Consider the following 15,443-nt stretch of genomic DNA (forward strand, 5'->3'; position numbering starts at 1 on the left):
CTCACTCACATTCATCTCTATTACAGTTCCTTTTGTCATTACACCAAAAGATGTGTACATGGAACCATTGGGATTCTTTTTCAGCCCGATTATCTCCAAATTGAATGTGCACTTTAGTTCAGAATGAGTAACATATGCTTTGGTGAAGCATAGCCCAGAAGAAACGTTCATAATGACATTTTGCATGGATCCATCTTCAACCATATTATCTAATCCCTCTTTGTTGTTAGCCCCATAAGGAAGTGATGCTGGCTTTGGTTCATTGATAATTTGTACTACCTCAAGGTTTACCATAAGCATAAAACTCCATGATTCACACCACACTTATGTACATAGGCTTTGAGACCTGGCTCAGTCTCAGCTCGTCTTATTGAACCTCATTTACAATATGAACATATGTACTTTGACATCATATAATGACTCAAGTCATGGCACTTAATCCCATGCATCTGGATTTGCATTTAATGGCCTCATACGCATGGTTTCACACCATAGACGTGCCATGGTTTCACACCATAGACGTGCCATGGCACGACAACGCACGCGTGGTGAGACGATTATGAAGGAAAGAACGCCAAACAAGGAACCAACAACTGAACCAAAACAAGGCATGTGCAATACTTATACCCTGAATGAAGGTTGGAACCCCTCGGCGGGTGCTCCCCCATTGTCACCAAATCCACCTGGACTGCGTGGAGGGCCACCGCGATACCCATCCCAGTCTCCATACCTTGGCATGTCACCACCTTCACGGGGAGGCCCTCTGCCCAAAACACAAGAGTTCAAGATGTGCTGGAGAGAGAGAGAGAGAGAGAGAGAGAGAGAGAGAGAGAGAGAGAGAGAGAGAGAGAGAGAGAGAGAGAGAGAGAGAGTGAGTGAGAGAAAGAGAGAGAGAGAGAGAGAGAGAGAGAGAGAGAGAGAGAGAGAGAGAGTAACATCAAAACCCAAAGATTGGTGAAAGAAAATTAGCACAATGGTATATACAAGCGAATAAAACAAGTAAAAACCCAGTCACACACCTTGGTCGGTCACCCGAAGGTCCACCCATAGGCCTGCCTGGGGGCCTGGCAGACTTCTTCAGAGTAGCAGGAACGATTTCTGAAGGCAGGTTGAGGTAGGTTCGAAGGTACTCAATGCCATCATTAGTCAAGTACCAGTAATAGTGCATCCACGCAAAATTCTCTTTCACATACTCCTTGGACTTGAAGCTCTGCATAAGCTTTATAACTTGCAAGTTCGGAACATCACTGTCAGGATGCTTGGGCAAATTGAAGTCCTTCTTCACATAGAGTACCCCCTCTGGACACGCATAACATTAGAGAGTTGGGTACGTCACAAAACCAAATGTATTCTTGAAAAGACCAAAAACTCAATACGACAAGAGACGTTGGTCCATTTTTAATAGCCGATATTTGTACCTTTGAAAAGGTACTTGTAGACTTCCACCCGATTTTTCTTGGAGATCAACTGTCGTGCAACAAGCAGATAGTGCGTAAGTCTACCATGTTCATACAACTTGAAAGCAACTCAAGCTCCAGTTCATCACATACCTTAACATTTTGATTCATCAAATTGTCTACCTAGCCCAAAAAAACCAAGACTGCACATGTTATCTGGCATGAGAAAATGCCCAAAACTTCTTATGTAATATGAATGACAAGCTTTAAGTCTAACCGAACATAATTCACCACTCAGACACAAGACAAAATAGCAAACCTAAAAAGGAAATGACACATGCTTCTATATTTACAAGACTAATTGCTTCATACAAGAAAACTACTATATGAAATATAAGATCATCCATGACATGGACAAGGTACTCCCATCATCACTTCCCGAGATCAGGAGCAAATTAAGTCAAGAAATAGGACACACAAGATGTACTTTGCATGTCCCCTTCGACACAAGCCATCCCTATACATAACTATTACACATGATACGATCGGGTTGTAGAGTGGCGAAGGTTGGCCTTGTGCTAGTCTGTGTTGTCCTGCCTTACAATAGTTAAGAGCATGTCTATTTGCAGCCTACAAGTGCCTGCCAACGTATCCACCAGCCATAAAATAGAGTAGTAAAAGGCTCTTACAAAAGTGGTCTCCTGCATTCTGGTAAATCTCAACAATTAAGTGGTAGATAGGTTATTATTCTTGCAAGGTTGTCAAGCAAGTAGTTTGCTTTTGTTTAAGATGTAGCTTTTTTATTCTTGATGAACAGCTCCACACATAGTGACAATCACAACATGAACCCCTAGCCATGCTGGGGGCAAGCACGTCATCCTGATCAAAGTTATTTGACTATCCAAAATGGTGGTATTCAAGAACAAAGCCACAGACAACTAATCGCATTGATGTAACAGCCTATCTCTAACAGCTAAAAACACTCTAAACAGCCTGTCTCTAACAGCTAAAAACACTTTTCCCCCCAAAATTCAAATTCGAATAAAGTAGCCGTTTTGAAGCTTCTAATTAGAAAACGTTTCTTCTTAAGAGAAAAGGTTTGACTCCTTAAACTGCCAAATAAAAGGGCCCAAGAAGACTCCATTGAGGTCCTAATGTCCTTTGGAACCTTCTCATTTAGGTGACCGATTAATAAGATGAACAGCTGTATTGACAGCATCTGCCCAAAAACCATTAGGTAATCTAGCATTGGACAGCATGCTATGAATCCTCTCTTGAATCGTACGATTCATCCTCTCAGCTATGCCATTCTGTGGAGGATTATATGGAGCAGTCAACTCTCTCTTAATGCCCTTCAAGTCACAAAAGTCCTGAAAGGCTTTAGAGACATACTCTCCACTATTATCTGTGTGTAAGCACTTACGCTTTTGGCTACAATAATTCTCCACTAGTGCAACAAACTTTTGAAAGGCTTCATCCTTTCACTGAAGAGGATACACCCACACCTTCCGTGTGTAATCACTTACGCTTTTGGCTACAATAATTCTCCACTAGCGCAACAAACTTTTGAAAGGCTTCATCCTTTCACTTAAGAGGATACACCCACACCTTCCGTGTGTAATCATCTATAAACGTAGCAAAATATGAAGCACCTCCCAAAGACATAGTAGGCATAGGCCCACACACATCAATATGAACCAAATTTAGAGGCTCACTTTTCCTCTTGCCACTTCTTTTATGTGTTGACGTGGTTTGTTGCCAAACAAACAATGATATAAATAGAAAAATCTGAAAAATTAAACTCAAGAATATAGCGGAAACGAGACAAGATTTTCATTCCCTTTTGGCTCATATGGCCTAACCAGAGATGGCACAAAGAAGTAGACGGCTACTCGGTCATTGCACAATGATATGATTTTTAACACTAGACACATGTACCAGACTTAGAACCACAAGCTACAACAAAAGAACCTTTGGATATCTTCCATGAACAATCACCAAAAGTAACATGATATCCACCATCATCAAGCTGTCTAGGTGCTAACCAAGCTATGGCACATGTCTCACTTTCTTGAGCATATACGAAGAACCATTGGCAAATCTAAGATGCACATCTCCCACTCCAACAATCTCATAAGCATAGTCATTGCCTAGTCATACGCATCCTTTCCTACTTGCATCATACAAAACAAACCACTCTCTATGTGGAGTAACATGAAAAGATGCACAGGAATCAATGATCCAATTTTGTGACAACAAGAAATGCATAGTCAAGTGTAGAGGCATAGCAAATGTCACCATCATCACTGCCATGGACAATAGTGTTTACCTCTTCAACCTTTGCCTTGCCTTTGTCATCCTTCTTGGCATCATCATTCTTTCCACCCAACTTCTTTTGCTCTCTTTTCCACTTGTAGCAATCCTTTTTAACATGGCCTTTCTTGCCCGCAATGATAGCGCTCAATGAGTTTGTGACCACAAGACTTGCTATGAGATCTGCCTCTCTCAATAGATTTCCCCCTTGCATTAGATCTTCCTCTAACACTAAGAGCATTGCCACCTTTTGAAGCATCAACATTCTTGCGGGCGGTTAACTTCCTCAGTGAGTAAAGAACTAGCAACATCTGGCATTTTCAGTCCATTCGCGGCTACACTATTACTAATTGTCATCCTGAAAGTGTCCCAACTCTCTGGCAAAGTAGTAAGTAGAAACATAGCTTTCAACGGATCTACAATTGGAACCTTCTGTGCATGTAAGTGACTAAAGATCGCATTGAATTCATTCAATGCGATCATTCAAATGATCTGAGACTATCGTCCGTCCCTTCATTCGACAATCCACAAGTTTCTTTAGCCAATAGACTTGAGATGCAGCACTCTGCTTCTCATATGCACCACCATCTACTTCTTCGACATTGAAATAGACTGATTTTGACAAAGAAAGTCTAATGGTAGACTTTGCTAGCTCATCCCAATTATCTTCAGACATATCTTTGGGCTTTGCTCCTTGCAACTTTATCGGCTTAATCTGCATTTTCTGCACTAGAACATCCCAAATTTGCTTCTTCCAATATGAAAAGTTGGTGCCATCAAACTTTTCAAAGTGTTCTTTGACGAAGAAGAGGCCATAACTGCTGCTTAGAAAACAAGATGTCTAAGCAAAATTCAATAGAATTTGGCAGTATATCGACAATACAAACCATAAAACGATCAATGCCAAACTGAGAATGACTGCCAAACTCACTATTGTCAACGCATCATGAAATCAAATGCATAAACTCACTATCTGTGGGAAACAACTCTGATCAGTGAACGCATAAGTTGTATGATATCAATGCCACATAGCAAAACTAAGCACATGCATACCATACGTTGTCCTATCCACATAATACATACATCCGTCATCCCATAGCCATAAGGCGTATGAGGTCTTTGGCGAGGCTAGTCAAGGGCACACTCTAGTACCTAATCCACCCCAGAGGGGCTTCACACAAAAACCTCACTCGGTCCTCATAGATGGATGCACATTAAGATCAGGTACATGGTCACCACATAAGATATACATTTAAACCACAATGAGAAAATGTTGATGTAATACCGCCTAGTGGTTGTCCACTAGGAACCCACAATGAACATACATTAGCTGTCAATCAATGTCTGCCTACAAACCACTGTGTGCATGAGGGAAACCTCGCGGGTGAGCCCGTCAAGAAATGGGGAATAGTGCCACGCGGGTGTGGAACCGCCGAGACGTAGAAGACTCGCTGTGTGTGTGCTCACCGAACGAGCACACACTCATGTATACGTAGATATAAAACCAAGAGTATCAATGCTCCCACCTGGACTGAAGATAATAGGTTAATTGAGACTTGTGGAGCAAGTTTATCCACTCTCTACCTTATCCCACCCCTTGGGCCATGTTCCCCCGCTCCCGGGTGACTTCTGACACTTAATTAATATGTTTCGAGGTCGTTCCTAGGACATTTTGATTCTCGTAAAACATGTTGGAATCCCTAGGTCATTAGCTAATGGCTTATGAATGTCTTTAATTACTTCTCGTACTTCATGTCCATTCACGTTGAGCTCTAGCTCCTGTTAAGGTCTTCTGGAGTATTTTCTCTCTCTAGGTCTAGAGAGAGAAAATCATTGTAACTAGCAACATATGAATGTGCATTACTTAGCTAGCGGCTTATGAATGTCTTTGAGCTGATCTAGTGCTCCATTGTCATTTTCGCTGCATCCTAGCTCCCCTTAAGGTCTTATGGAGCATTTTATCTCTCTAGGTATAGAGAGAGAAAATCATCGTTTTAGCTTCATCTAACAACTTATGAATGTACTTCTGCTCTTATGGCCTTCCATAGACCAGCATTACATTCTTGTTAGTTGCCTTACTTTGTTAGAGTCCTTTCATGTACTTTCTCTCTTTAGATCTAGAGAGAGAAAGTCATCTTTTATGAGTCTCACTTTATTTTGATGACATGTATGCATTGTGTGTCCAGCAAAATAAAGTGCTGAGGTCATAAAAATATTGGTAATGTATCAAAATGATAATTTGATGACATTACCCCGCCCTTAAATCATAGTCGTTCCTCAACTATGCTTCGTTAAAGGTGCCTTAGCCCATCTTGCTTGGGATCCACATTTAAGCAAAACACTTTCCACAGTAGATGGCTAATCTACTCGGTGCTTGAGAGACACAGCCTGCCGCAAGCTTGTTCTTTCTTATGTAGCCATGACACCATCCCGCAGTAGATTGTTAGTCTACTCCGTCAGTGCTTGAGAGACAGAGTCTGCCGCAAGCATGTCCTTCATGCATGCATGTCCTTCATGCATGCACATTAAAACATAATGAAGACAAGAGAGACGAGAAAAAAAAACATTTCTTCATTAACATTTTTATACATCGATGTCTTGAGAGGCACTCAACCCCTGGGAATGAGCTGCGGCTCCATCATTCCTTTAGAATCGTCAAAATGATCATTTTTAAACTTAATCAATACTTACGGAGCACCTTACCATTTCGCAACAACTTGTCCTTGTGCCTAAGGATTGCTTCAGGCTACAATATCTCCTCAAGCTCATCAAATTCAAGAGGATCTTCATCGATTGGTTTCATAGGCAGAACACCTTTCAAAGGCTTCAAGAGGCTAACATGAAAGGCATTGTGAATTTGCCAACCATCCTTCTTTTGCACTAGTAACACTGGAGAGCAGAAAGGAGATGAGCTGGGCTATATCATCCCTTTCTCCAATAGTTCATGCACTTGAGTCATAATTTCGTCCTGCTGGGCAGCAGGAGAGACTCGATAAGGTGGCTTGTTGGGTGGTGCGCTTCCTAGAATAAGCTCTATCTTATGATCATCTACCCCTCGTGAGGGAGGTAGTTCACCTGGAATAGAGTCGGTAAAACAGTCTGAATATTCATCTAGAAACAACTTTAAATTTGTATCTACTTTGATGAATCACTTGTTTCAGACAAGAGAGAGTTATCAACTTTAGAAGAATCTTTGACAAAAATCGTATACACAGAAATAGCAAACTTTATTGATTTATGTAAAGCTTCCTTAGATAGATAGAATAGGAATCATATGTCCCTTGTCGTCATTAACTTCTAAGTTAGTCTCTCTACCTTTATGCTTAATAGCAATTACTCTTTCTGGGAACTTAAGATGAGCTGCCATCCTATGAAACCATGGCACACCCAACAAAACATCTTGGTTCTTAAGAGGGGAAATGAAGAAATCCTCTTGATCAACATAGCCCTGCACATGCAGTCGGACCTTTCCAATGAAGGGAGTGACTAGGACTACTGGACTATCAAAAGCACCATCAACATCCATAGTAAGACCCATTTCATGTGTGTGGATGCCCAACTTCTCCGCTAACTCCCTTGATATGAAGTTGCGATTTGAGCCTGGGTCAAACATGATGAGACAATCTTGATCACGTACTTTGCCCATGCATAGCATTGGCGTGATACTTTGTCTTCTTTGGCCTCTTGGTTCTCCCGAGTGAGAATCATGGATGCTTAGGGCTTATCCTTTTTAGCCGATCTCGAAGGACAGGCTCGATAAAAGTGACCTTGTTCCCCACATCTAAAGCATCGATTCTCGCTTCGGTAACGTTCCATCTCTTCGAGAGAGAGGCGGTTTTGACCTTTATAGGGGCCTTTGTCTTTCTTTTTGTTGCCTTTGTTACGCTTGCCATTAGGAGCTTTATCTCTTGATTGAAATCTATCTCCTCTGTCCTTGTGCTTAGACCCCGACTTTGTAGCAGGAAGAAAAATCTTGGTTGCTACCATCGTGTGGTGTATAAGCTCAGAGGTAGATTTGGGCTTCTTTCTACAAGCTCAATACTGCTGAAACCATAGGTACCCTCCAAAGAGGTGCAGTATTAAGATAGGAGCTCCCCCCAATCTCTAGCACAACTGGAAGAAGGGTAATAGCTCCCAATACTACTAAAACCATAGGTACCCTCCAAAGAGGTGCAGTATTAAGATAGGAGCTCCCCCCAATCTCTAGCACAACAGGAAGAAGGGTAATAGCTCCCAATTCCTCTTACTTTAGATTATGTACAGACCTAACCTTTCATGGAATACCTGAACTGTTCCTTTCTCCAAAAAGAAAGAAAGCCTAAGCTCTGATACCAATGTAATCGTATTTCTTGGCAAAGACTTAATTTAATCAATAACTGTGAAAGAAAAGCTAATGATTCACGTAAACATTTGCTAAAAGAAAAGATTGCAACAAGAACACAGTACTGAGGGTTTTTGAGGTCGCCCCCCCTCGAAAGGAACTTGTATTAATTTCTCCAATCGGAGAGATTGATTTTTTATTTACTTCTTAAGTGAAAAGTATACCAAGTATTGACTTTGGGCTTAGTTTGCCTTTTTTCCCTCCTGTAAGAGCAGTTCTTTACCAAAAAGAAAAACTAAATTTCAATATTTCCAAGGTTTAAATTGTATCATCATGAACGATTTCCAAGGTTTAAATTGTATCCAGTTGGATATAAGCTAGACTTGATATAACAATCGCATAAATTGTATCCAGTTGGATATAAGCTAGACTTGATATAACAATCGCATACATGATGTTTTCCGATCTTTTGAAAAAACCATGGCCTGAATCACATGTGTACGACCTTATTCCCCCAAGCAGTCCGTATAAACAAGCCTAGGCTAATTAGTTAGCATAAAGCATGGCCTTGAGTGGACCTTCGTCTTACATAAATCTACCACAACTTTTTTTGTGCAACTGCAAAAGAAGTGTTGTAGTTGTTGGCGAATCACAACGCAGACGGGGGGAGAGAGAGAGAGAGGGCTTATTTGTCTTGGGCAATAGGTGGAGGAGATGAAGAGAGAGGGGGCCACTACACAAAGCATCCAGCTTTTCGTTTAGAAATATGGTTCACAAAGCAAAAACAAAGACGAAAAACAAACAAAACAAAACAAAACAAACAAAACAACAAAAACTAAAAAAAGAAATTTTTTTACAAAACAATTACCTAATTGAAGGAACCTTCCAAAAATAAACATAAACACACACACACAATCATACAAAGACTTGATCATTAATAAGAACTTAAAACTACTCTACTGAGATACTAATCAATAACGCAAAACAGCAAAACAAAGAACTATAAACTCTAGTCCTAGAGCACTTACAAGAACAAAACATTAAGCTAAACTTTAAAAAGAATAGGACTCGAAAGTGCAACCTTTAACTCCAATGTTTGTCCAGACATGAAGTGTAGGTTCATCAACTCTATCATGCATAGCGTGGACGATAAGCTACGACATCCCCACTCACGTCATCAGTGCCCAAGAGTAGGTGCAGGTTTGTATAAGGTTATTTCAAAAGAATATACTTTATAAAACCAACGAGCTGAGTTTCTATCACTCTCCAGAGGTGATGGGCATACTCAGTCATGATAGAGTCTAGCACTCCAAGACTACTCTATGTCAACAAAGAAACACAAACATAGGAAAGAACTAAACTAATTCTATAATCAGTTGGAGCAAGAAAGAGTTACAAATCAAACTTAAAAGACTAAACAAAGTTTACTTTGAGTTAGAACATCAACCCCTACTTTAAGATGGAACAAGCCACATTTACAAAAAGAGCCTTGAACTAAGAATTAAGTGGGTTTTTCAGCTCCCCACTTCTATAAAACTTACTTTGTATCATTCTAAACGTTCCAAACGCTGAAATACCAAAGATGAACTTACTTTTTATCATTTTAAACATTCCAAAAGTTGAAATCAATCATGATGATGTAGAAAACACTGCCAACATCCCAAAATGAAAGCCAAGTCATACATATGAATGATTAAATAAGCCTATAACAAGTGAAGCCATCAAATCGCACCACGTTTAACATTATACCAAACATCCAAGAAAGATGTCAAGCTTGATTGTCCCAAGGATATCTCATTGAAATATCTATCCCAAAAAAAAAAAACATGTGCAACCCAAGGAGACACTGAGATATCTATCCCAAAAAAAAACATGTGCCAGGGCAAACTTACATGCATCACACATTGAACTATATGTGCTCTTCCACTTCATGCACTCTTGTTCCCTTTCTCCTCTGCTGGTGTCTCACATACACCACTCACACCGGCTCAGCCTTAACTGGTCCTTCTGTCTGATATGAAGGGCCATAAGCCTCATATGACTTATTAGACATGCACTCTTGAATTTTCGCAATCCTCTCCTTTGCCGTCACCAGCTTTTGTTTTTCTGTCACCAGTTTCTGTGACATATCTGAACGTTGCCAAAACCACAGCCTTGCGACTCCTGCAGAGAGCCTTGCGACTTCTGCAGAGATTTCCAGGACCTCCTTTCCATAGGCCTGAAGCACCAAATCGGCATGCATTTCCCGGCTGCGGCCGGAGATAAAGTACACCTTTTGCTTATAATACAGAATGCAGGGTTCAGACAGTACCATGTCTAGGTCAGGGACATAGTACTTCTGGAGAGCCACCAATGACCTGTCTTCCACCAATGACACGCCATTAGACCCTGCCACTAAAAGCGTGAACCAAAAACCTACATCACGGAAATCCCTGCGTTGCCTCTCAAATCTGGCATGCTTTTCTGTGAACTGCTCCATTAAATACTCTTCTGTGGCGAGGAGGTCGTCATGCCCATACTCAGTTGGGCATGTCCCTCGGAGGTAGAGACACTCCTCAACATCCAGGTTATACTTATCTGGGTGGGTACTCATGAACTTTCTCAGAGCCTCCCTTACCTCCTGAGCGCTTGGAGGATAACACATCACAAGTCGACCTCTGGTTCTGGTATCAGAGTTGGAAATTAGCCTGGTACTCTGCTCAGACCCCACCAAGATTACCGTGACGCGCTTACCATCAGCTTGCCTCTTCGCCCATGAAACTAGCTGTAAAACATCTGCTTCAGCCAGCTTATCAATATGGTCAATTATGAAGACCAGCTGCTTTCGTCTAAATAGTTTGACCCAGAAAGCCAATTCGCCAACGATTTCCAGTCCTGACTCAGGACGCATCCATGACATGAAACTGAGACGAAGACTTTTGTACCTTTCATTGATAGTCGCCTGTATGGCTTTGAAAGACTTGTGTGCAGCCCCGTCAAGATAAATTGCTGCTCCCCTATCCCTTGCAGCATCACATAACTGTCTAGTCTTACCGATTCCAGGACATCCAACCATCATATAGAAACGTCCACCTGGGTCTTTGTCCAGCAGAGCTTTAGTATCCATATTCGTAGAAGGGATCCACACACAGTCTTCCCCATGAATCATGCTTGGGGCATCTCCCCGGCATGCCAGATATACACAGTAACCCTCATTCGCAACCACCACCGTGAAAACAAGGCCCAGAACTGAACACCAGAACTTCAACCTGGAAGGGGAAGATGAGAGAGGAAGGCCTGCGGAGGAGGATGGGGTAGAGGAAGATGTGAGAAGTCGACGGAGAGAGAAGGCATCCCTGTGGTGAAGCATGCCTGTGGTGATGTGGGGCGCATCCCGGAAGCCACCCCCCTGTGGTGAAGCATAGGTGTGGCGGGCCGAGGATGAGAGAAGCCGAAACTGGATACGGGCACTGGAGGTTAGAATCCGCCTCATATTCCCTGTACTTTATATGGATTCGAGGGGATATGAGATGACGGGAAGGCCTCATGTAGGGCATATATGTGTGCACCTTAGAGCTGGACCCAGTGTTATGTCCTTGCAATCAGTGCAAATGGGCAGTGCTACGATGACGTCGTGTAATGATGCAGCATGTGGAGGAATACGGCCAGTTTGATCCCACCATTATTGATCAAGTGGTTGCACAATATATTTCATCGGTAAATTGATCGTAGTACGTGGATGTCTAAAGACTGTGTGTATCTTTAAATTTATATGTGGGCTATGCTTCTCACAGGACTCCAACATTGGGGAAGCGACAAGAGTCCTGCAACCAGTTAGGCGGGTTTGCATGCGGTCCAAGCAAGTGGCGGGCACTAAAGGTTTGCAAAATGCTATGCCTATGGCTCCTGATGTGAATGCCAATAAATATCCACACGTGGAGATGCTCGAACAAGAGATGGATGACATGCTCCAGGCAGTTTTTGAGGCAAGTGATCCTGTGGCCGAGGGTATGAAGCAAGAGGCTCGTACACCCTTATATGAAGGCTCGAGGATTTCCCATCCTGAAGACAGTTTTTACGTTGCTAAATCTTCAAGGGTCATTTGGTTGGAGTGATAAAAGCGTCACATAGCTATTCAGGTAATGTGTGTGCATGTTTTAAACAAACGGCTGTTGCATCTTTACAATGCTTGCTCGATGTTCAACGTGGTGTGACATGTAGGCTTTTGAAGAATCACATATTGCCGTCTCAGAATACAATGCCGAGCTCCAGAGATGATGCAAGAAAGATACTCCGAAAGTTGGGCGTAGACTATAATTCCACACATGCTTGCCCCAACGACTGTGTCCTCTTTCAAAGGGAGTACAAGGACTTGGAAAAATGTCCAAAGTGTGGTGCTTACAGATATTGTAAAGATCTTTGAGGGGAAACTATGCCGGAGAAGGTCTTGAGGCATTTTCCACTAATACCACGCATTCAACACATGTTCAGGTGCAAATCAATTGCAAGCCTTATGTCTTGGCACTCCCAAAACCACTCCACGGATGGTGTGCAACGCATTCTTGCAGTTTGCATGGCATAGAAACACATCAAAGAGACTTGGCTAGATTTTGCAAAAGAGCCCTCGGTATTTGCGGCTTGCTTTAGCAATGGATGGAGTTAATCCGTTTGGTCAGCACTTGACAACATATAGTGTGTGGCCCCCCGTAGTTGTTTGTGAACTACAACATTCCACCATGGTTGACGACAAAGAAGGGGCATTTGATATTCAGCTTGCTAGTGCTTGGTCGTTACAAGGTCGTTACAAGGTAAAGAATATGGATGTGTATCTACAATCGCTTATAGATGTGTATCTATAATCGAATAGATGAGCTAAAGGACTGTGGTCCGACATCAAGGTGGAAGACAAAAGCAGGCACGTATTAGAGGCATACTTATGTAGAGAGAGAGAGAGAGAGAGAGAGAGAGAGGCTTTTAACGTCGTAGGAACAATCCCAAGAGACCACAATGATCTATCCGACGAGAGGTGAGATTTGAACACAAAACGTGCCAAATCTCACTTCCATGAACCTGTACAAAACATTGCTTCAAGATCAAGGATATTACACAGGGAAAAACTTTAAATTAATCTTCTTCATGTTGGTGGTTTACCAAGATTGACCCCTTGCTAGGATCCCAATAGTCTCCCACCCCAATTGCATGCCCACCCATCTACATACCAACAATCAATGTGAGAGAGATTAGCATCCCCCACCCTCTTGTCCAAACATGAGAAGGAGAAACTCCGAAAGGTCTCGCTAAATCCTTCCACATGCCAAGCATCTAAAATCCTTAAGGCAAAGCATAGTATCTCCCAAGTTGCTGGCTTAGCACCCTAAATGGCTAAGCTACCACCCCGCCTATCCTGTAGCACGTTGAAGCATGCCTGTGGTGATGTCCGGAAGCCACCCCCCTGTGGTGAAGCATAGGTGTGGTGGGCCGAGGATGAGAGAAGCCGAAACTGGATACGGGCACTGGAGGTTAGAATCCGCCTCATCACTGGATACTTTATATGGATTCCCGGGGATATGAGATGACGGGAAGGCCTCATGTCGGTACTTTATATGGATTCCCGGGGATATGAGATGACGGGAAGGCCTCATGTCGGGAATACATGTGTGCACCTTAGAGCTGGACCCAGCGTTATGTCCTTGCAACCAGTGCAAATGGGCAGTGCTACGACAACGTCGTGTAATGATGCAGCATGTGGAGGAATACGGCCAGTTTGATCCCACCATTATTGATCAAGTGGTTGCACAACATATTTCATCGGTAAATTGATCATAGTACGTGGATGTCTAAAGCCTGTGTGTATCTTTAAATTTATATGTGGGCTATGCTTCTCACAGGACTCCAACACTAGGGAAGTGACAAGAGTCCTGCAACCAGTTAGGTGGGTTTGCATGCGGTCCAACCAAGTGGCGGGCACTAAAGGTTTGCAAAATGCTATGCCTATGGCTCTTGATGTGAATGCCAATAAATATCCACACGTGGAGATGCTCGAACAAGAGATGGATGACATGCTCGAGGTAATTTTTGAGGCAAGTGATCCTGTTTGGTGGCCGAGGGTATGAAGCAAGAGGCTCGTACACCCTTATATGAAGGCTCGAGGATTTCCTGTCTGAAGACAGTTCTTACGTTGCTAAACCTTCAAGGGTCATTTGGTTGGAGTGATAAAAGCGTCACAGAGCTATTCAGGTAATGTGTGTGCATGTTTTAAACAAACGACTATTGCATCTTTACAATGCTTGCTCGATGTTCAACATGGTGTGACGTGTAGGCTTTTGAAGAATCACATATTGCTGTCTCAGAATACAATGCCGAGCTCCAGAGATGACGCAAGAAAGATACTCCGAAAGTTGGGCGTAGACTATAATTCCACACATGCTTGCCCCAACGACTGTGTCCTCTTTCAAAGGGAGTACAAGGACTTGGAAAAATATCCAAAGTGTGGTGCTGAGACAGATATCGTAAAGATCTTTGAGGGGAAACTATGCCGGAGAAGGTCTTGAGGCATTTTCCACTAATACCGCACATTCAACACATGTTCAGGTGCAAATCAATTGCAAGCCTTATGTCTTGACACTCCCAAAACCGCTCCACGGATGGTGTGCAACGCATTCCTGCAGTTTGCATGGCATGGAAACACATCAAAGAGACTTGGCTAGATTTTGCAAAAGAGCCCTCGTCGGTATTTGCGGCTTGGTTTGGCAATGGATGGAGTTAATCCGTTTGGTCAGCGCAACATATAGTGTGTGGCCCGTAGTTGTTGTGAACTACAACATTCCACCATGGTTGACGACAAAGAAGGGGCATTTGATATTCAGCTTGCTAGTGTTGGTCGTTACAAGGTAAAGAATATGGATGTGTATCTGCAAACAATCGCCTAGATGTGTATCTATAATCTCTTATAGATGAGCTAAAGGAGTTGTGGTCCGACATCAAGGTGGAAGACAAAAGCAGGCACGTATTAGACGCATACTTATGTGGACTATGCATGACTTTTGTAGCTATGGGGAGGATTCAGGATTTGTCACTAGTGGCTACCATGCATGTCTAGTTTGTGGGCCAAGACTGGATGCACGGAGGTCACATGCACTTAAAAAGATGATATTCCAGGGCCATAAATGTCATCTCTCAAAGCCACATGAATTGCGTGGAGGATTCATCGGGCGTCGACCTCCACATATGGTCGCGAGAGACATTGGCAAGCCATGAAGACGCTTGATGAAGGGCTCCCCAATGGGATGAAGAGGTATTCTATTCTATTTCAACTACCTTATTGGACAAGTCTTTGCATCAACCATCTCTTGGACCCAATGCATATCTCAAAAACGTCGAAAGTTTGTTGTGGGACCACATCAATGGTGCAAAGGATTCACATGCAGCAAGAG

General features: G+C 42.6%; 2 protein-coding genes and 2 pseudogenes across 2 annotated transcripts; 2 read left to right on the plus strand and 2 right to left on the minus strand.

Annotated features, from left to right (window-relative positions):
- Nucleotides 1-621: 621 nt before the first annotated feature.
- Nucleotides 622-3,975, minus strand: LOC147618003 (small ribosomal subunit protein eS10z-like). Its single transcript, XM_086775541.1, has 5 exons — nucleotides 3,727-3,975; nucleotides 1,551-1,580; nucleotides 1,419-1,467; nucleotides 1,020-1,299; nucleotides 622-763 (listed from the first exon to the last, which is right to left on the minus strand). Exons 1-5 carry the CDS (start codon nucleotides 3,973-3,975, stop codon nucleotides 622-624), a joined length of 750 nt encoding a protein of 249 aa, XP_086631667.1.
- A 5,772-nt stretch (nucleotides 3,976-9,747) lies between these two features.
- LOC147618004 (uncharacterized) lies at nucleotides 9,748-11,521 on the minus strand. Its single transcript, XM_086776257.1, has one exon. The coding sequence runs from the start codon at nucleotides 11,501-11,503 to the stop codon at nucleotides 10,010-10,012; it is 1,494 nt and encodes a 497-aa protein (XP_086632383.1). The 5' UTR covers nucleotides 11,504-11,521; the 3' UTR covers nucleotides 9,748-10,009.
- A 59-nt stretch (nucleotides 11,522-11,580) lies between these two features.
- LOC147618005 (uncharacterized) lies at nucleotides 11,581-12,822 on the plus strand (annotated as a pseudogene).
- Nucleotides 12,823-13,650: 828 nt separating this feature from the next.
- LOC147618006 (uncharacterized) lies at nucleotides 13,651-14,904 on the plus strand (annotated as a pseudogene).
- The last annotated feature ends 539 nt before the right edge of the window (nucleotides 14,905-15,443 follow it).

This window comes from Cibotium barometz, chromosome 36 (genome assembly GCF_041138505.1).
Source record: "Cibotium barometz isolate CiBa-2024 chromosome 36, ASM4113850v1, whole genome shotgun sequence".
Classification (NCBI taxonomy): Eukaryota; Viridiplantae; Streptophyta; class Polypodiopsida; order Cyatheales; family Cibotiaceae; genus Cibotium; species Cibotium barometz.

Bases quoted from the DNA above. Each gene is read 5' to 3' on its own strand.
- LOC147618003 (XM_086775541.1), bottom strand. From the start codon at position 3,975: ATGTTGATGCTTCAAAAGGTGGCAATGCTCTTAGTGTTAGAGGAAGAT. The intron at 1,581-3,726 runs GTAAACACTATT...TTTTTGGGCTAG, and splicing joins GCAAGGCAAAGGTTGAAGAG to GTAGACAATTTGATGAATCA. The intron at 764-1,019 runs GTGTGTGACTGG...TGTTTTGGGCAG, and splicing joins CCTTCGGGTGACCGACCAAG to AGGGCCTCCCCGTGAAGGTG.
- LOC147618004 (XM_086776257.1), bottom strand. From the start codon at position 11,503: ATGAGGCGGATTCTAACCTCCAGTGCCCGTATCCAGTTTCGGCTTCTC.